The 23322-nt window shown below is 34.7% G+C and overlaps 1 protein-coding gene across 2 annotated transcripts in view; it reads right to left on the reverse strand.

Moving 5' to 3' along the window:
• Positions 1-23322, reverse strand: part of NDST3 (N-deacetylase/N-sulfotransferase (heparan glucosaminyl) 3) — a 217330-nt gene that overhangs the window by 138381 nt on the left and 55627 nt on the right. For both annotated transcript variants that reach the window (XM_011927356.1, XM_011927357.1), the window contains 2 exons: positions 10927-11014; positions 2205-2359 (listed from right to left, as the gene is read on the reverse strand). In XM_011927356.1, coding sequence (XP_011782746.1) covers positions 2205-2359; positions 10927-11014 — 243 coding nt within the window. The remainder of the gene's footprint in view (positions 1-2204; positions 2360-10926; positions 11015-23322) is intronic.

Here is a 23322-nt window from a genome sequence, read left to right on the forward strand (position 1 = left end):
GAGTTGATGGGTGCAGCACACCAACATGGCACAAGTATACATATGTAACAAACCTGCACATTATGCATATGTACCCTAGAACTTAAAGTATAATAATAAAAAAAAGGCAATTTTATGATACTAGATATAATGATAAAAACAATAGCTGCCATCTATTGAGTGTTACATGCTAATTGCTGTTCCCAAATTCTTTATATATATATATGCTCTTTCATGTTGTTATGGCTGGAGAAGGACTGGTTCTGGATTCAGTCTTTTTTCATATCTATCCTCTCACAACAAAATGAAATCCACTTGTCCCGGATTTGATTAAACACTAAATAATATATTTGGTCTTATTTCTGAAGATCTATTACAACTACTCTCTACTGCTTCAAAAACAATAATGTGAATTGCCAACATGTAGTTAGGAATGACTCTTCTAAGAAATCTGCTTTGCTTGACACTTAAGTTAGGTGATTAAGAATGACCAGATATTGTTTTTGAATTATTCTTTTATTCATGATGCTTTTTAGTTGGGAATTCTAAAAAATGCATATAACTCCTGTGCATGCCTTTTCTAGCATATGTATTAAGTATATTCTTAGAATATGTACTTCCAAACATCTGCAAATGTTTTAAACGTAAACATAATATTGGCATTCATTGAGTCTTTCAAGTAATAATAGAACACCTATTGTTCTAGATACTATTCTAGTTTCAACAGATAAAACAGTGAATGACATGTCTTTTATCAAAACTACTTTGGTACATTATTTTTGAAAGCTATCAAAACAACAACAACAGCAACAACAATTTCACTCCTCACTTCTCAGTATCTTATCTTTTACCGGTGCTTTACTTTACTGTATTTATATATTTTCTTCTTTCACAAATCCCTCTTTTTCTCAACAGATTTAGAAATAAACCATAAAGTAATTTTTTCTCCACATAATTTATTATTGATGAACATTGCCAGTATCTGCAATGTAGATTTCTGGAAATGATAGAATTAATGTTTGCTCTATTGAGATATGAGTTTCAGGACTTTCTAATACAAATTCTGGCACTGTTTTACCAATTTTACATGCTGTTTATTATTTCCATTTATATTTTTTAGGAAAAAAGATGACTCTCCTTCTCACAGGAGTTTTCATATGCCATCAAAACATTTTCACAATATCAGCATGGAGGAGCACTATTCTTGCTTTCTTGACAAAATATCAATATGTGGCAAAGGTGCACCTGAAGCTATTTGTTTATTTGGTGGAGTAGATTGAAGCTAAAAGACAAATATGGGCTCCTGATGCCACCATAAAGTATTTGGTCTTGTATATCCTCAAGAAAAAAAAATATAGTGTATAAATTCTAACCTTGTCTTGTATATGTTTGAGTAAGGTACTGTGAGAAGCAACTAAAATTTCTTAGCTCTAGCAACTGGTGTAGAAAACCATTCCATGTAAGTGTACCTCGGTACTCTCTCTGATCACAAGCACATTTTTCTTAATAATGTGTTTATTTAAACTTTTACTATAAATTTCCCTGTCCTGAATATAAACCCTTCAGTATTACATGGTGCACCTTGCTTCAGCTAAGCAAATGTTCCATCCGTACAACATATATGTTTGCAATGCTTTTAACTGTTTAGATTGAGTCTTTATTACCTCATGCAGTCATTATGGTCTCCTACCTGCTCTTTTCTCTCCACCTCATTTCATGCCAGTTCATCCTGATACTCAAGAATTATTCTTATTTCAGGATGTATCTAAAATCTCATTTCCAGAAGAACCCATCTTGGGCTACTCCCAGTGAAACTTACTTCTTTGATCTGTGGGTTTTCTGTCTGTAAGTTTGGCATTAGATCATGAAAAAGTATTTTATTTTGTTGGGGAATTGTTTAACGTGCATATTTCTGCCTTCCCAGTGCAGCAGGAAACTCCTTCTGGATAGGAGCCATGTCTTAAGAGCTCTAACCATAACGTCATAATAAATTTTGTATCTTGTGAAGTCCCTCTTAAATTAGATCCTTCAAAACATTAAGTATAGTGGTGAGCACTCAATACAAACTCAAGAGCCACATACTGAAAGGTGGCAATACCAAAATCTTCTAAATGATCACATGAAAAAGTTACTTAAAAGTACCGCTATGCCACAATATAATAACATTTTCATTTCTCCAATCAGTGTACACTACTTCTATGCAACAGTCAAAGTGAATTACTTACTAAGGCAAATTTTTTGTTGAGAATCATCTGCTCCACCAAAGATGACTCGTTGTGGAAGAGGTGGGGCTGCATATGGCTCCACATGTGAGGAAACCACCAGAACTCATCCACAGACCCCAATAGACAGTCATCCCCTTCATCTTCCTCTTCAGTTCCTTTAGGGGGGAAAAAGATTATCCAATTAATTCCAGTTACGCAGATCTATGATCAATCAATCAATCAATCAATCTACCTATCTATCTAATCTATTCTCATATATGTATTTAGAAGACATCATTTATTCTGTTTTATGTGTAAGGCTTTAAACCCAAATGTATCAAAGGAAAATCTGTTAGTCAGAAAATAATCAGAGACCATGTAAAACTCTTAAACGTTATTAAATATGAGACATGGATTTGAAATCACTGCAAGTTGAAAATATATAACCATTCCCAAGGATATTAGAACTCTTAACTTTCAGCATTTTTGTGCAATTGGTAGTCTGGAGAGAATGGGGGATAAGTAGGAAATGTAATTGAGGAAATAGGAGTAAGGAATGTGTGTCACAGCCTCAGAAATATTAGGTCATTGTGACATGGGCTGCATATACAACAAAGTAATTCTTTTATTCAGGTTCCTCCTTAGGTCTGGGAAGAAGCTACTTAGTATTTGGTAAAAACTGATGCATAAGAAAGAGAAAAGAAGGAAATGTGGAAATTGTTATTGGGAAAATTAGAGAAAACTGAAGGATAAACAAGAAGAAAGGGTGAAAGTGATGGACAGAAGTTGTGAAGTGGTGAAATCATAGTCACCACTATCAAAACAATCCAAGCTGCTCCTTGGTGGTACTCATGTTCCATATGCTTGTCCTTTCTCTCAAGTTGTTGGAAGAAGATTTTCCATCACGGAACTCCTATTGCCTTAAGGGTCAGCCCTGTTGTTGTTTCTCGGAGGTTTCATACTTGAACTCATTTTATTTCCTCCCATTTTCCTTGGCCTGCAGTTCAGTTGACTGTGGGAAATTTCACTGTTGTTTTAACTTATTTGAAGGGGCTGAGTCCTTTTTCTACTTCCCCAGGCATAGCTTCTTTACTGTAGCATAAAATAAGAACAGTATAAGGTGCTCACTACTGTCCTGGAATATCATAAGATAATACTAGTCATTACACAATTATGCAGCCACACTTGAATTTTAGCCACAACATTGAATCCAATAAACTCCCAGAGTAGTGAGTTCTTCCTATGATGACCTTTCTGTGTGGAGAAAAATTTCCTCCCATATTTTCAATGGCAGCTCTGATATGATTTGTTTTATTAGAGCCCTACAGGCTAAAGATGGAGAATGGACTGCTGCCAGTCATTCTAAACCCAGTCCCTGTTAACATTGTTCATTCAATTTCTCAAGAGAAGGGAGGCAGAGTCTATTGGCAGGAAAAGAATCAGGTCCTGTGATTAGGTGGGCATTGAAAACCTTTACTGGAGATGAAGGCATACTATGAGGTTTCATGGTCATTCAAATTCATACAGGAGAAACAAAGATTGAGTGCTATAGAGTGAGTGGAATAGCATAATCCTTCAAGGACAGTCTTCAGTTTCACTTTCATATGCTTAAGTACTCTGCTGCTATGAAGGAACTTCCTCTCCACTACATACAAAGATTACATCTTTAAATCTAATGTTTTATTTTCTTTAGTTTTTCTTCTTCATATACACTTATGTTACCATTATATAGTAGAACGAGTATAGCCTTTGAAGTCAGAAGGCTTTAGTTTATTTGTAGGTTCCAACACATTTGAGTTGTGTGGCCAAGTCACATGATCTCTTTAATGTCTGTATTCACGTAGGTAAAAAGATGGACAGCAGTACCTATTTTATTTTTTGGGGGAGGTAATGTCTACATAATTCTGGCAATATTGGGTAACTTACAATGCCCCTTTCTTTTCTTCCTGTATTTCCTACTTCAGTTCTTCTTGTGTTTCCTTGCATGTCTCCTTGAGTTTTTTTTTTCTTCCTCATTACAATACTACATGAAAGGGGGAGGCAGTTTTCACATGTGCTATGTGGGAGAGGTGACATTATGTTCAAGAATTGACCAAGTCATTATATTAACTCATTGGCCTGATTAATGAATGAGTCACCAGCATTCTTGGAGCTTCTGAGCGGTTATATTATGGCTCAGGGAAATTTTATAGAGAGAAAGGCAAGAAAAATAGGAAGATGGATTCAGGGGTTTAGAAACTCTGATGATCCTAACCATGGCAGGTTCTTGGGTCCTTCTAAATTTGAGGTGATAAATAAGGTGACTTAGTAAAGGAGCATTTTGTAGGTGTGACTGGTGATCTTAAATACATGTTTTGGTTGACATAAGAATGATGTCATTTAGTTTCTCTGCATTTAAACATCTCTGCTTCTATCCAAGATACTCCCCTGTTGCTTAACATTTTGTAGTCTCCAGGACACTGTATTAGTGTTAGTTATTTGTTGCCATTTTATTTTCTCACACTGAGAGCAGTCAGAGTCTCTTGGAGTTTCCCAGAAATCAATTCATTCCTGATTTCCATATACCCTGCAATGTCAGTGAGCTGAGATTCCCTAGTTTATGAGAAGTCGCCTCTCCCACTGCTTTTAAGCTCTATTCCTTAAGCCTATAATTCCTATCTTTCCTTGCAACTTTCCTGTTATCTTTCCTTTATTCATGTTTTTTTAGTTGGACTCTGCTGAAATATTATTTATCAGAACAGAGCAGCAGATCTCAGGGTTCTTTGAAAAGATAGCTCAGGCATTTGTTGTCCTTTCCTGAACATCATGGTGAAATCTGTGACTAAAATATTCATACATTTGAATCATGCAAGAGTTAGACAAATAATATCTGCCTTCTGACATATTTGTCTCAGTTCATATTAGGCACAATTTTATGTCTTCTCTTTATAGATTTGTCTTATCTGATTTCTTTTAATTCTACTTTGAGAGTGTTTTACATTAGAATTACATTGAGAACAAATGTCTCTTGCTTATTACTTTCATCATTATGGGCTGGGCTTGGTGGCTCACACCTTTAATCCTAGCACTTTGGGAGGCCAAGGCAGGCAGATCACAAGGTCATAAGATTGAGACCATCCTGGCTAACACGGTGAAATCTCATCTCTACTAAAAATACGAACAAAAAAATTAGCCAGTCGTGGTGGCGGGCACCTGTAGTCCCAGCCACTGGGGAGGCTGAGGCAGGAGAATGGCACTAACCTGGGAGGTGGAGCTTGCAGTGAGCCGATATGGCGCCACTGCACTCCAGCTTGGGCGACAGAGCGAGACTCTGTCTCGGAAAAAAAAAAAACAATTTGATTAAAAAGCAGTTGAAGTGTAATTAACTGTGGGTTAATTACATTTGGTTGGACTGTCGTGGCCTCTTGCCAACTCTTTGCTTCCCCACTTTGCCCACCTTTGTTAGAACTGGAGGAAAAGAGAAGAACAAGAAGTCAAATTCCTCAATTTTAAGTGTCATTTCCTTTTTCTGGGAAGATGCAGATTATATTTATTTTATTTTATTTTCAACTTTTATTTTAGATTCAGTGGGGACATGCAGGTTTGTTGCATATTGGGGGTATATTGCATGATGCTGAGGTTGGGGGTATGAAAGATCCCGTCACTCAGATAGTGAGAATAGTACACAACAGTTAGTTTTTCAACCTTTACTCTTCTCCTTCCCTCTCTGCCATTAGTCCCCAGTGTCTACTGTTGCCATCTCTATGACTATGAGTACCAGTTGTTTAGTTCTCACTTATAAATGAGAACATGTGGTATTTGGTTTTCTGCTCTTACATTGATTCACTTAGGATAATGGCCTCCAGCTGCATCCATGTTGCTGCAAAGGGTATGATTTCATTCATTTTTTATGGTGGTGTGGTATTCCATGGAGTATATGTATCAGATTTTCTTCAGCCAATCCACCATTGGATTGGATGGACACATGGACACCTAGGTTTATTCCATGTCTTTGCTACTATGAATAGTGCTGTAGTGATCATGTGAGTGCATGTGTCTTTTTGGTATAATGATTTGCTTTCTTTGAATATATAATAATATCCAATAATGGGATTGCTGGGTTGAATGTTAGTTCTGTTTTAAGTTTTTTGAGAAATTTCCAAACTCTTTTCCACAGTGTTAAGTGACATTTCTTAACCTGTCACAAAATTCTGCTGAAGTCTTATAAAGTTATTGCAAACTACAATTTATTTTTTAATATATTTATTTAAATAACTGGTCTCTACACTATTTTATCTGTAGTGTTTCCTATTCAGATATTATATTTAAAATCATCATTGATTGAGACTCTATGTTGTGTTGTTATGTCAAGCACTGTGTTGGGTACTTTACAAACATCATTTCACTTCATTCTCAAAACAACCTCATGAGGTGAGGGCCGCTGCCAACTTCATTTTACAAATAAGGGAATTGATATTTGGAGAGGTGAAGTAACTTGCTCCATGTCACCGAGAGGTTTGAGACGGAGCCTGAACTGAAATCCTGAGTTCTAACTCAGATTGAGCAACTCCAAATTCAGGGCCCTTAACTGTCATTCACTGGCCAAACATGGAGTCTAGAAATAAGATCAACATTTACTCATTCAGTATAACATTGTTCTTCCCGTTGTTAATTTCTTCTGTAATATAATTAGAATGTATAGTTACTATTGGATCTCAGTGATTTTGGGAAACATAAAAAACTAACAAATCTATAAATAAGGAGAATCTTTTGTCATTCAGCTTCCCTAATCAAGGATGGGTTAAGACTATTTTTTGACACTTACTAGCTATGTGACCTTGGGCCCCTTTAAGTTTCTATGTTCTTATCTAGAAAATAAGTTAACACATTTTTTAACTTATAGGATTCAGTGGAAAAGTACATGAAAAGTGCTTAACAAAACACTAAAAGGGAACTATGATTTTTATTTTTTATCCCTTTATTTCTCACATAAATGCACATAACCTTCAAAAATTAAAATAAACAAGATAAAGCTCTCTACTGACAAAGTATTACTATTATGACAGTGCCACTTTTCTTTTTCACTTCAAGACTGAGTAAAATGGATAGAATTTTTTTTATAGAAAAAGGAATAGCAATTTCTTCATTTAGAAAGTAAGAAAATATAATTCAATTACATTTTATCCCATCTAAGTTTTGAAAGATCAAATATTAAATTTTATATCTGTTCCCTCTAAAAAATGATTTAACTGTCCTTAGACAACCCCGGCTACAGTTTTGTGGAAACTCTCATATTACACACAAATAACAAGACCCTTTCAAACCTTGACCTCTGTTTCCACCTGTGTTGTACCTTCTCTGACTTAGGGAGAGGATACTCTTATTATGAGCTGTGACAAGTGCCCAAGTAAAGAAAGAGGGCAAACCTTGCAGAGATGAGAAGGAATGACATGAATTGGCTAGCATCGTTCCCCAGTATTCAATGATGGGCAAAAAAATAATGGAGTTGTCAGGAGTGTTTTCTTGTATTTCTTGAGCAAATCTGGGCTGTCCTGGTTTTGCTGTGATGTCTCTTCCTACTATCTCCCTTTCCCCCTAAATATACCACATATTTCACCTTAAGTTTGCCCTGATGGTTTTTTATCCATATGGTAATTTTCATTTATTCAATGGGTGTCAAAGAATCTAAGATAATCATCCTGAAGTTAGGATATCCTAACTCAGAAGTTTAGGAAGAGGTTATGGGCAGTCTTCTCTTTCTTTAAGCTCTTGGGGCTCTCCATCGTGAAAGTTAGTGATGCTATGAGTCTAACTTCGCTAGAAAGATGAACTAAACCTCTGCACATAAAGAGAAAGTTCTCACTTCACATATCTATTGCCAAGGTAGCAGAACTTTCCTATAAGGAAAAGATTTAAAATAGATGTCTAATTATGTTTTTATTTTTGAGGTTACAATAAGAACCAACTCACTGAATTGTAAAACAAAGTCAAACATAAATCATGAGGTTCCCAGTTGTTAATATTTAAAATAATCACAGAAAAAGTGTATTTTATGTATTGATCTAAGAAATTCAGGGGAATAAAAGCTTCAGAGCTTCTTATGTTAAAGTTATTCTTAAAATCTACACAATTTTCAAATTGATAGGTGAAAGTTATATGTAGTTGTATGATGATACATATTGTATTCATTACACAATAGTACAACAGGAAAATACTATGCCAAGTCTCATGGCTCTGTAACTTCCATGGAAACAAATGGTATGTGTTTATTAGCGGCATGAAAACTGACTAATACACTCATGGTTACCCCTTCCTACCAGGTTATTATGAATTATCTCACAGATATCCTACACCTGTATTACTAGCTCTTATATAAAAAATACTTAATTTTAGTATCGTTCAGTTTATCATTTTTTTTTAATGGTCAGCATTTTCTATCTTATTTAAGAAATCTTGCATAGCACAAGTTACTTAACTACTCAGTAACTGAGTTTTCTAAGCTATAAGAGTTCTATACATAGAGTTGTACAGATTTCACCTTCTCTTTTATTTTTATATAAATGGGAACATATTCTAATCACTGTACTATGCCTTGATTTTTGTATAGTTTTAATCTTCTCCTTTATTTTTATACAAATGGGAGCATGTTCTAATCATTGTACTGTACACTGATTTTTCAGTGTTTCTTGAGAACTCTTTCTATATGGTTTACATTTAAAATTATCTCTTTTTAATGACTGCAGAACATTCCATTATATGAGTATACCAATACATATAATCTATTTTTTTAACTTCTAAAAATACAGGTTATTTCTTTCAATTACAAAATGGTGTTCGGCTATCCTGAAGCAAGTCAAAATATCTTAACTCATTTTAATTATATTTGTGAAAAAAACTTTGTAATTATTCTCAATATTTAGAGTGATTTCTTTTCACATGTAATAGGGAAATCCAGAATGAGAGTCCACAGTTACATGGCCATATAATTTATGATAATAATGACACTATGAAGCAGTGGGAAAGGATGGTCTTTACAATACTGGGTACTAATTAGATTTTTTAAAAGAGACAGATTCTTGCTCTGTTGCTCAGACTGGACTGCAGTGGCATGAGCATAGTTCATTGCAGCCTAGACCTCCTGAGCTCAAGTGACCCTCCCATATCAGTCTCCTGAGTAGTTGGGACTACAGGCACATGTCCCCATGTCTGGCTAACCAGTTAGATATTTTAATGAAAAAAGAAACTATATTGACCCGATCTGATATATACACAAAAATCAATTCCAGATATACCACAGATGTATACATTGCCAGTCTAGGCAATATAGTAAGACCTCTTCTCTACAAAGGAAACAGGCAGTCATGGTGGCATGGGCCTGTAGTCCTAGCTATTCAAAAGGCTGAGGTGGGAGGATTTCTTAAGCTTAGGAGACTGAGGCTGCAGTGAGTTCTGTTTGCACCACTGCACTCTACCCTGGGCAACAGAGCAAGACCCTGTCTCAAAAAGAAAAACAATATTCATGTTCTTGTGGTATGCAAAGATTTCTTAAATAAGATAGAAAAGGCTGACCATTAAAGAAAACAATGATAAATTGAACGACAGTAAAATTAAGTGTTTTTGTTCATTAAAAGCGCCATAAGGAAAATTAAAAGACAGCCAGACAGCAGGATAAAGTACTTGGAACACGTGGAACTGTAAAAGAATTTCAAGGAAAGAATTTCTACAAATCTTTAAGTAAAAGCAGAAAACCCAGATATTCCTCAAGAGAGAATATCCAAATAGCTGGTCAAAATATGAAGAAAGATCATTCACTGCTCTTCAGAGAAATGTACTTTAAAACCCTAATATGACATCTCTACATGTCCACCAGAAAAGCTAAAATTAAAAAGACAAACAATATCAAATACTGGCAAGCATACAGAGCAACAGGAACACTCATACTGTTGGGAATATAAACAGGTACAACCATTTTGAAAAACTGGCATTTTCTTCTAAAGCTAATTATAAGTGTGTCGATAACCAGCAATTCCATTCCTAGTTGATGATTAACAGAAAAGAATACTCAAATCCTTTAAAGGACAGGTATAAAAATGTTCATAACAGGGAGTTATGAATATTTCTATTCAGAAAAACTCAAAGTCTGGAAACATCCAACCATCTACAGCTGAATGGAATAGATAAGTACATTTTGTATGTTCAAACACTGGAATACTGTACAGCAAGGAAAAGCAAAGAATCATAACCTATAGACAATAATATCTCTGAAACAGAAATAACATTGTACAAAATGAGCTGGATACAGATGAATATTTACTGTATGATTCCTTTTACATACCTCGCAAAGCCAAGCAAAACTAATTCATGGTATTAGAAGTCAGAATCCTACTTTTCTTTGAGAGAAGCTAGTTATTGTGAGGGGCACAAGAAGTGGAGATTTTGGACGTGTTCTCTTTCTTGTTTTGCCTGTTGTTTACACAGCTGTGTACACTTTGAAAATTCACTGAATATCACATTTACTATTTATGTACTTTTATATATGTAAATTATAATTCAATAAAAATGAAAGGCCATCAGATAGTTCCATAAACTTTCAAACCATTAATATTCTACAAAAATTAAAAAATAACATGTTAAATGGAATTGAATGATAAAATGCTGGGGAGGAACATAGGGAATGTAGGAAGGTGTGGACAGGAGAAGTGTCCAATTTTAAATAGAGTGATCAGAGAGGTCTTAATGAGAACAGTTAATCCCTTTTTCTTACCTGTATGGTAAAATTTCCCTGAAAATCCCAGGTTGAATGTAAAATTTGTGATTTGTGCACGCAAAAGATTCTGAGTATCAAGCAGGGCCTGAAATATATAATTTTTAAAATGTATCAGGTAATGAATGGCATTAAAAAGTTTCCAAAAGATAAATCCTTTTTGCATTCAGAGGATAGAACCGGTTCCTTATACATGCGATAATTAAATAATGGAAAATAGTTTCTTTAGCACTTTAAAACTAGCGAGATACTTTTGAGTTTACATGAAACACATACATCTATTTATCCTTTAGCTTGCAATAAATCAGCAAAAAGTGTCAGTTGGAAAAAGGAAGTTAAATGGAAAGAGAAGTTTATTCTGTATGTATCAAAGGAACTAGTATCTAGTACATAAAATATATCCAATTTACCCTTCAGGCATATAGATCACCAATTGTCAAAAGAAGGGCACTCATTTTTAGTGAAGCTATGCCAGAACGTATGTTGAAAGAAACAGATTATTTCTCAAACAAGTCTTTGGTTTTCAAAATCCAAATCTGAGATTCCCAAAAGATAATGATTGTTATTCAAAATGAGATATCATAGTAAAGTAGATCTCTAATTTGCCCTTTCATTAGAAAACAGACTAATAAAATATCCTACTTCTGATAAGTAAAGCTATTTTGAATTACAGTTTTAATTGTTATAGCCTATAAAATATTTACCATGCTGAGTATTTAATGTACTTTTCTTTCTTCTTTTTCCTTTCTCAATCACAAATTCTGATTCTTATATTCCTTCTCTCTGTCTCCTTCTCTGTCTGTCTCTTTCTCACACACACATACACAGTAGTTGAGTGTTCATTTCAACTAGGCAGAAGGTAGTCCTGTTAGATTTGTAAATGATCTTCCATAGATGAAATTAGTGGTAGATCCCAGCTTAAGGATATAGATCCAAATTAGGCACTCCTTTTACTCTATCACACCTTATCTTCTTTCTCCCTTTCCTTAATACAGTTGGGCCCACAACTAAATCTTATTTTCTTAATCATAATGCTGACATCTGGAAGGTCTGCCTTATCATGTTCATGGTCCCAGCTTTTTTGGAGCATAAGCAGATATATAATTTTTTATTCATTGACTACCCCATGATTTTATGCTTTATCTGAATGCAAGAGATTCTTCCTAATTGTAAAAGCAGAGGTAGAGAACTACTGGGTTCAAATTTAGACTCATTTAGCCAATGGTAAGTTTTTAAAATTTAGCTATCTAATTCTTTTGGTATCACTACTCTCTTAACATGAGCAAGCTTTTTGGTGTACACAACCGAACCATGTAATATGTGCATCCTGATGACACTCAGAAATAGAAGACAGGCCTGTTGGTGGATCTCTACACCTAACTATGGGAGCAAAAGAATGAACTGACAGCAGTGTCATCAGGGACAGGTTAGGTCCTTACAGGGTGGGGACGGTTTGGATGGAGGAGGGGGAATTCAGCCAGCTGGACATGATGAAGTTACAAATGGGACTTCTAGGTCAGATGCTGGACCCTAGTGTGGGGAAGGATGTGCCTAGGTATAAGATATATAATATACATATACAAGTGTCTGTATATGTATACTGCTGACAATTATAATACACACACATTTTATATATATACATATATATATATATATATATTTGCTGACAATTATAATATCTTCCCTTTCTTTCTTCTCCCCTTCTTCCTCTCTCAATTCTTTTGTTCCCCAGTGGAACATTCTAGCCCGCCCTTCCTATCTTTCCTTCCCCTTAGATCATATCTTTCTTCTTTTCCTATTTTATTCACTTCATTTCAGTCTCTTATTTTTCTTCTTTCAGTGGTTAAAATATAGATTCCAAATCTATTTGGACGTGTTTTTTGTGTGTTCAATGCTTTAAGTCTTACAATTTGGTAAAATGAACATTCTTTCTTTTTGCCTTTCTTCTTATTCAAACTAAATATGAATTTGAACTTTGCTTTGTGATCCTTGATTGCATTTTTAATGTACATTTACAAAACTTGATAAGAAAAACTATATATAAGAAACCTGTCTTGTTCTTAGGCCTTAGAAGCTAAATAAAGTTACTGTGAACTAAACTCTTAGTCAACTAGAATACAATGATTTAAGTTAATAAATTTAGCCCTGAATTTGCAGATTTGAGCTGCCATTTTATGTATTTATTTTATATTCTAGAAACAAACACTAAAACATATAAAAGATACATTGAAACAGATGGCAGATACTAATTATGCCTATATATGGTAAAGAGGGGAAATTTATTTCTAGATGATATTTTATATACTTAAGCAGTGATATTTGTCATGTTTTATGTTGTTTTTATAAACCAGATTTTGCAGATGTTTATGAGAACAATATTATACATTCATCCATTATTCCCACCTTTTAAAAATATATTTATTACTGGCCTAACCCTTGTAAAAAGCTTAAGCACCCAGCAATATGCTTAGATCATATCCTTTTCACTAAACCCTTCATTACTAGAGTGATTTTATTCAGCATTATTCTATTTTAAACTGAAGTAGTCTAGTCATTACTATGAACAAAATATAAAAATGATATAAAATTATACTTTTTTCTGTATATGCAACATGTCTAAAATGGTGTGATCATATCTAAAAATCTAATTATAATTAAGTCAGTGCTCCACCACCACAGACAGAAAACCACATGTATTCTGGGCAAGCAAAACCCATCTGATAGAGTACTGTAGTCACGGAAGAGGTAAGGAATCACGACTGTCTGAAGAGGCACAATTTAGTGGTCTCCTCAAATGCCAGTCCAGGAACCCTAAGAACATAGATGTCTACCTTCAAAAGTGGTTTGATTATTGAAAAATGGGACTTTTGTTTTTAATTATTCCAAAATACTGTATTATATATAGGAAGGTAATTTACAATTCCATGTATCAATTATTATTTTTAAAATAACTTTTTTAATTAAAAATAATTAAAATCACTAGTAAAGTATTATGATGTGTTTTCTTTCCATTTTTCTCAATAACTAAATAAACCTATATATTTTCAGACATATAGATATATAGGTAAATTAGTGCCATAAAATAAAAATTAGAGCTATAGCAATCAGGATTAAAAATATAGAGTTTTGAATTTTTCATTTGACTGTGTATCATGGGCTTTCTCCTATCACATTAATCTTCCAAAACCAAATTTTCTCATGAATGCAGAATATTGCATCAAATGACTATACTATAATTTATTTACCCATTTTATCCTATTGTCGTACATGTAAGTTGTTTACTTTTTTGACTAATGTAAATACTGCTCTGTGTATCAACACATATTCACGTAGTTATGAATCTCATAATGATGTTTCAGTCAACAGTGTAGCACGTATATTTTGGTGGTCTTAGGCATGTAGTAAGCTATACCATCTAGGTTTGTGTAAGTATACTCTGATGTTTGCACGACAACAAAATTGGCTAACAACACAGTTTTTAGAACACATCTCCATCACTAAGCCACTCATGACTACAGCAATGAAGCAATCATTTCTGCAGCAGAAAATAATTGTTTATCCTTTGGCAAACAAAACATTTGAAAATGCTTATCAGACTGTTAGAAGGGAACATAATGTGCAATTTAATTATACAATAATTGCATTTCAAATACAATTTAACACAAAAATTTCAAAATTATCTTTCCAAATTTTAATCTGTATGCTATCCCACTAACTTTTTTTTTCAAGTCTTCATTCTGCAAAGCTAAGAAAGTTTGTAGGCATTAAAATATCTAGTTGAAGACAAAAAAGATCTAATTTAAAGCATCTGAGTTCTGAGAACTGAGCAAAATTATAGCCTTTTAATTTTCTCTAACTTTTGTTAGCAGAATAAATCAAATAGATGAAGAGGCAGAAATTGAAATTAAAAGTAATTGCAAAGAAGTTTTACATGAAGATTTATGTTAGTGTTCATGACATGTGTGGCATTCTTGGTGGAAAGTCCTGATAATTTTTTTGTTTCTTATTTGTGCTTCTTAGATTATATTTTGACCTATTTTAGCAGACAAAAATATTTTTGTTTGAGCACAGTACTTTTAGAGTTAATATTTTATAATCAATCATATACTATTTAGAAATATAAATGTTTATATTTGCTAGAGTAAATGAAATCAATTAGGCAGCAAATGATAAGCTCCTATGCCTATGTGTCTATCTACACACACACGTGTACACGCACTCATACCTCCTCCAGGCATCAGATATACTTGGTATACTAGAGAGTATTATTCCCATTGGTAGACATGATTTACATAGTTTAAGTGGCTTTCCCTTGGTCACAAAGCTATTGAAGAGCTAAAGAAGTGACTTAACAAGAATTTCGGATTTCGAAGCTCACTGCTTCTGTTGTCCATGGAAACAACAAGAATACAACATGAACCCTGTTATCACTGGCATACAGAACTGTGGTGACATACTCTTCCAGAAATGAACACAAGGATGCTCTTTTTTCCACTTTCAATATTTAACTTTTAGTTTTCAAAGCCTAAAGGCATGAGGGGAATGGGAAAACTAGATTGGTCAGTGAATAGTCAGCTGTATTATTTAGGATTTTCCAGAGACAGGACCGATAGGAAATAGATATGGATATAGATATAGGAGGTCATTTATGATAGGATTTGGCTCATGTGGTTGTGGAGGCAAGCTGGAGGAATAAGAAAGCAGGTGATATAATTCAGTTTGCATCTGAAGGCCTGAGAAATTGGTGGCGGTGGTGGGTGATGGTGTAAGTGGCAGTTTGAAAGCCTGAAGCCAGGAGCGCCTGTCTGAGGCAGATAAAGATGGATGCCTCAGCTCAAGCAGAGAGAGTGAATTTGCCCTTCTTCCACCTCTTGGTTCTATTCAGTCCCTCAGTAAATTGGAAGATGCCCCCTATATTGGGGAGGACCATCTGCTCTACTCCGTTCACCAGGTGAAAAGCTTATCTCTTCCAGAAACACTCCCACAGACACACCCCAAATCACGTTGTAGCAGCTATATGGGCATCCCTTAGCTTAGAGAATGCCTTACTTTCACACATAAGATTAGCCACCACACCAGCCAAACTAGTAATGTTTACCCACTGGCATCCAGATTAGAGAACACTTATTCATTGTACCATCTGCAGAGTTGGACTGCAGGACACTGGAGTAGTATGAAGTGCTCCAACGATCACTTTAGTCTCTCTCTGACCAGGTTTAGAACTGGAAAGACTATACAAGACTTGTTCTCAGACAAGAAAAACATTGAAATATGCTGGAAACAGTTAATTAGGTTAATATAAGAGTAGGGCTTCATGCACAATTAGAGGAAGGATACCCTTAGAGGAAAATAAATAATAAGGCCAGGATCAACTTTACTATTTGACCTACATACGCAATTGACATTCAGCAGGGAAATAAGAAAGAATACAGGAAAGATGGGTAAGTTAGTGGGAAGCATAATATCCAGTCAGGTTTTGCAACAGTATTTAAGCTCCCTTGACAAGAAATCTAGAGACATGGCACTGCATTATCTAACTTAAGAACACTCCTAATGGCAAGACAATCACTCAGCTCTCTCTCACTTGCCCATGTTCTAAATGTGAGGTCTACATATAAAAATGTAGAAACTGCATTTATCCTGCCAGTTTAAAATAGTCTTAAAGACCAAAGGCTGGAGTGTGTTTTCTATGAGCTTTCACCTAGGAATTTGCTAAATACAGTGAGGAGTCTTAGAGATTATCTTTGCTCTTGTTAAATTGCCTTAGGCCAAGGCCACCGTCTGCTGAGTGCCCAGTTCTTGAGTTTGGCCTCCCCAACATGACTGTGATGGAAGAGCAGCAGATTGAAATCAGAGTGACTTAGGACTCTGCTTTGCTACTTGATTACTACGGAGTAATAATAAGAAGCTTGAACAAGTTACTGAACCTTTCCAAATCACGGTTCCTCCCTTGGAAAACAAGAATAAGAATATATAGCTCCCAGGTGTTGTATGAAGATCAAATGAGAAATGGATACATGGCCCTAAATCCTTTCCTAATACACAAAGTTGAGTTTTAGCTTTGTGAATGAAATCCTTTGTTATTCTGCCAACTTTCAAAGGTCCTTATTGTCCTGTCACAAAATTGTATGTTCTATTACTTTCCTTTACTCACATGAAAACATCAGGCATATGCCTAAAATTTTAAACTATATTTTTAAATTGAGCCTTAACACTTCTGGGCTTGTCTAATCAGCACTAAACGGGAAGATAATCCAAGCAGCTGTATTATAATAACTTCACAGGGCTTTAGAGCACTTGGTATTTTTTCTAAATGAATTTAGTGAATTTTCATTCTTCACCTGAATGCTTGGGTATTTTATTGTTTCTATGGTAGTAACAGAGTAAGGACAAAGGTTGGTGTGAAAGCAGAGAAAAGAGTTATAGAGCAATCTTGAGCTACTTCTGTTAAATACTTTAGCTGGTCTTGTGCATACATTATATATAACCTCTAAATTATCGCGGCGAAGAATGATTTTCCCAGAAGATTTCTTGAGCTGAAATTGGCAAATAATGGTAGGCGAGTGGGGAAAAGAGAAAACTATTAAGTAAGTGCTACCATCACTAAGTATTCACTTGAAATTTTTATGCACATGCTGTTTATCTTATGGTTGACATGCTTAGTCAAAATACTAATGTACTTTTTAAAAGAAAATGTTAAAAATAGTTCACTATTTTTTACTATATAGTATCTCTAGGAAACTATTAGTTAAATCTCATTCATTCAATTGTGAAGAAAAGGGATGTTTATATATTACTATAGGCATCATTTTAATACCTTAATTTAAAGTACTTGCTTTTAACAGCAAAGCAGAAAAGGAAGCAGAGCTGTAAGATTTCACATTAGGGGATTGAGGTGTCTCAATCCATTTACTGTTATTGCAAAACCAATTAGATTTCCTTTCAGTTGCAGAGGTATGAAACTCCTTAAGTAGTGCATCTGTTCTGCTCAAGACATGAAAATGCTAAATACTTAAAAAAGTCACCACAATAATTAAATGTTCAGCAGCCCACCCCCCTCCAAAAAAAGGTTTGTGTTATGTGTTAAAAACAAAATGTGAGATTAAAGCTGGACTATAAACTCCATGAGCAATGTCTATCCTATTCACTGCTGCATTCCCAAAACCCAGCATGAGGTCAAGAACAGAAGGGAAAGTAAGTATTTATTGAATGGGAACACGAATGAATTTCGATTGATCTAGTAATGCAAGAAACTCATAAAGATTTGAAAATGGTCAGTGTAGAACATTTATTTACTATTTTATTTTCCTAAACTGTTTTGAATCTTGGTGAAGAATTTCAACATAATTCAAATTGGAAAAAGTAATTAGAAAACATTTCATTTCAAATTATTTTGAAAATTGCTAAAATGCTAAAATAAAAGCATTTCCTATTTCAGTGCTTCTCAAACTTCTGTGTACATAAAGATTATCTGGGAAACTTAACAAAATGTAGACTTCCGGGTCCTCACCCGGAGATTCAGAACAATCATCCTGAACAAGGGCAATGTACCCTAGGTGATTTTGATATAGGGGACATTATGCCACACTCTTAAGAACCACTGTTCTATTCCTTGATTTCAAATAGTTCAAGGTAGTTTCTAATTTATTTATGACTTGTTTTTCCTTTTGAGTATGAAATCTTTGATGTGCACTTCTTAGTACAGTTACTGGTACACAGTAAGGAAATAATTCAGCTAATCAATGATTTCCTAAGCCTCATAATTAATAGATACTGTGGATTCTCCAATAAGAAATACGCTAGACAACATGGGATATATAAGGGCCATCTGAATTCAGTTGAGGTCCTAAAAATTGTGCTGGCTCAAAAGTACTCTGTGAAGGTTAACATTACATGTGAACTTGAATGAACTATGGGGTGCCTAGATAATTGGTCAAACATTATTACGCGTGTGTCTGTGAGGATGTTTTGGATGAGATTAACATTCAATTAGTAGACTGAATAAAGCAGATTTCCTTCTCTAAAGAGGGTGGCCCTCATCCAATAACATGAAGTCTTAAGTAGAGCAAAAAGATTGAATATTTTGCAAGTAAAAGGGTGCTCCTTCTGCCTGCCTTGAGCTGGAAAATTGATCTTTTCCTATCTTTAGACTTAAACTGAAACATTGACTCTTGAGTATCGAACCTGTCAGATTTTAGACTGGAACACACACACTATCAGTTCTCCTGGTTCTCAGAATTTCAAACCTGGACAGGAACTGCACACTTGGCTCTGCTGGATCTCCAGCTTGTTGCCTGCATATCTTGAGACTTCTCAGCCTCCATAACTGCATAAGCCAATTCCTTATAATAAATCTATCTATCTATCTATCTATCTATCTATCTATCTATCTATCTATCTACTCTAATCATAATGGAGTATGTAGTGGGGTTCTCTAGTGAAACAGAATCAATAGAAGATTATCTATCCATCTATCTTTTATATATATCATGACTAGAGTAGTTTGGGTTAGAAATTACACAACAGAATTTTAGCTTCTAAAGTTTAGCTTTACATTTTTATTAATTTTATTTTTCTTAGTTTTTCTAATTTAAGTCCATTTCAGCTGGGTTGGGAGAACCAGCTAATTAGGTTGTCAGTTTTGGTAAAGTGTGATAACTCAATATAAACAGCTCCAATCTAGGGAAGATAAGGAATGAGGAAGCAAGTGCTTGCAGAGAATAGACAAGCCCTGACTTATGATGGTTCAAGCAAAGATCTTTCCGCTTTATGATGGTGTAAAAGTGATACGCATTCAATACACAAGAATATAATCCCATTGTATGTCAAGGAGAATCTGTATATAGAGGTGGTTTAAGAATCAGAGAGCTATGGGACTGTAACGTTGTTCAGCCCCTTTGGAAAACATTTTGGTGACTACTCAAAAAGTTAAACATAGAATTACCATATGACCTAGCAATTCTACTTCTAGGTATGTACCACAAGAACAAAAAACAGTGTTCAGACAAATACTTCTGCATATATGTTCATGGTTGTACTATTCATGATAGCTAAAAAGTAGAAACAATTGAAATGTCCATCTGTGGATGAATGGAGAAACAAATTGGGCTATGTACATACAGTGAAATATTATTCAACTATAAAAAGAGATGATGTACTGATACATGTTATAACATGGATTAATTTCAAAAACATTATGCTAAGTGAAAGAAACCAGACATATATGGCCATATATTGTACGCTTCTATTTACAAGAAATATCTAGAATACATACAGCCATAGATAGAAGAGATTGGTGGTTGCCAGTGTAGGGGAAAATTGGGTGCAACTGATTAATGAGTATGGGTTCCTTTTGGGGTGATGAAAATGTTTTGGACTAGACAGAGGTTGAGTTGCACAATACTGTGAATGTACTAAATGCTACTGAATTGTTTACTTTAAAATAGTTAATTTTACATAAGTGAATTTCGCCTGCATCAACAACCACAAAAAACCCAAAATGTACAACTGTGAATACTGTTGTCTCCATGTTTTCTCCTGAATTTTATAAAAATGGTATCATGCAAGTTACCATACCAAAATTATTTGCAATACATGTCCTATGCTCTTTACACCAACTTTAAGAAAACTGTCCAGAAGTAGCACCAAGTCAGACACACAATGAACTATTGGGAAGCAGTGACAACTGATGTTCAATAATTCCTACGTTACTTGGCCCATGCCTTAGGCCTTATGTTCTATAATTTCCTTTCCTACTCACTATGTTCTAGACATACATGCCTTTATGCTACTTATGTCCTAGAACATACCAAGTTTGTTCACACCTCAAGGTTTTAGTCTTGCTGTTTTCTCTTAAGGATATGCTTTCCCCAAATACTCATGTGGTTTACTTCCTTACTCTTTCAAGTCTCCACTTACACATAACCTCTTTGGTGAGGCTTTCTTTGACCAGCCTTTTTTCTTTTTCTTTCTTTTTTTTTTTTAATTTTCACCCAGCTCTGTTAAGGTATAATTGACCAAAAGTATATATTGTACACTTAACGTATATATTGCACACTAAAAACTGCATATATTTATAATGTACAAGGTGATGTTTTAATAAATGTACTTGTGAAATGGTGAAATTAAGCAAATTAACATGTCCATCACTTCACATGCTTATATATTTTTTGTGAGCACCCTCTTTTAAATAAATGCTCAGCCTATTGCTCTATACCTGGATTCTCTCCTTTATTTTTTTCCATAGAATTTATCACTATTACTATTGGTGTATATTTATTTATAGCCATCAATTTAGCTCTTACCCTTAGAGATATTCATTTAGCTTTCTAACAGAATAAATGTAACCTCTGTCTCTACAATGCTAAATCTGCAGTGCCCAGAGCAGTGCTTGGCATGTAGTAGGCTCCCAATAGAGTCTTGTTGAAAGAATGAAAGAATAAATGAATTACTCTTAATGCCAAAAGATTCTTAGTCAGAAGAGGAAAGAATATTTGACTGAAAATTTGTATAGGATAACTAAAGGGTAAATAGAGATAATGACTTCTATAGAAAGGATATATTAAGCATACCTCATAACAACAGGCACATTTACAATCATGTTGCACCAAGTGGGTAGATCATCAATATTGGATGGGAACTCTTGCTTCAGTGAGGAAAAGTAAGGGCTCAGACAAACCTGTAAGCTATAGATACTTCAGGTAAATGGGATCAGGTTTGGTGTAATGAATAACCTCTTAATGTGGATTTAGATCATGTCATAGATTCTATGTTTGATGCAATGACATACTTTATAATTTTTTTGGATGCAAGTTGGGGGAAAGGCACAATTGTGTACTGTGTCTAACAACTTTAACCCACTAGAATTAAATTGCAGATGCAGAAATAAGCAAAATGCCTGAGATCAGAACAGCTGTTAGGAAGCAAGTAGTAAAGTTATTGAATTTTGCTATGGTCTGAATGTGTTCCCCACAATTCATATGTTGAAACTTAATTGCCAATGTGGTATTATTAAAAAGTGAGGCCTTCAGGAGGTGATTAAATCATGAGGATGGAGCTCTCATGATTGGGATTAATGACCTCATAAAAGGGCTTGAGGAAGTGGGCTTGCTTCTTTCTATCCCTTCTGCCATGTGAAAACATAGTGTTTGTCCCCTCTGGAGGGTGCAGCAACAAGGTTCCATCTTGGAAGCAGAGAGACTTAGCCCTTACTAGACACTGAACCTTCTGGTGCCTTGACTTTGGACTTTCCAGCCCCCAGAACTAAATTTCTATTATTTATAAATTACCCAGTCTGTGGTATTTTGTTGTAGCAGTACAAATGAACTGAAGCAAATTTATTTTTTTAAGAAAGGGTTTCATGCTCTCACTTAAAAGTCACTTTGTTTTACATACATATAGGTCTAACAGGCCTGTGATCTGGTTTCCAAGAATATAGCAGTTTAGATATGATAAATTAGGAATATACATAAACTGATTGCAAAGAAAGATGCTAAAGAACTTAATGGAAGAGTTAGGCAGAAAAAGTGCAAATCACCACAAAAAAATAGATACATATATAAGTTAGGGTGCAGGCAAATGGCTGGATAAATCTTTATAGCCTCTGAAGCTTCATTGAATTATAAACCCATCACTGATGTTCAAAAAAATGAACATGGTAAAGGTGAAAAATTAGAAATTGTGCCACAGAATTAATACGTTAACTAATTAAATCCATATATATGTATTGAGTGCTTACTATGCATCATGTCTTGTGTCAGTTGCTGGGATAATAAAATCAAATTAGACCCATCATTCAGTGACAGCATGTTTTGAGGAGAAAAGGAGATAATATCTGGGAAAAGCCTTTTTATTCTGTGAAGCACTAAACACATGTATAAAAAATTAATCTAAAATTTTCTGGAAAATGGCTCATATTTTAAAAGTCAAATGCCATTCTTGAATGAATTATAGATGAGTCAAACAATTTTAGGAATCAATTCATTCTCACTCAGTTCCAGTGCACAGGCCTTCTCGTTGTTAGGGAAACACAAGATTATTCCTGTTTCTGGGCCTTTGCTCATGCTGTTCTTTTTCTCTGCCCCTAAGTCTCTCCTTCCTCAGAGCATCACTTTTAAATTCACATTTCTTTTACGTCTCTGTTCAAATATTACCTTATCAGATGGGCTTTTCCTGGACATCCTTATAAACTTAACAACACTCCTCTATTTTCTGAGGCTCAGACTTCTCTATTTCCTTTGCCCTACATTATTTTCTCCACAACACCTGCCAGTGTCTGATATGTTATACTATGTGCTTACTTGTTTAACGTTATCTATTCCCACTGAACATAAGAAACATGAGAGCAGGGAGCATGTCTGTTCCATTCACTACAGTTTGCCCAATGCTATGTAGTAG

The sequence above is a fragment of the Colobus angolensis genome, unplaced genomic scaffold (genome assembly GCF_000951035.1).
Source record: "Colobus angolensis palliatus isolate OR3802 unplaced genomic scaffold, Cang.pa_1.0 Scaffold71, whole genome shotgun sequence".
Taxonomy (NCBI): Eukaryota; Metazoa; Chordata; class Mammalia; order Primates; family Cercopithecidae; genus Colobus; species Colobus angolensis.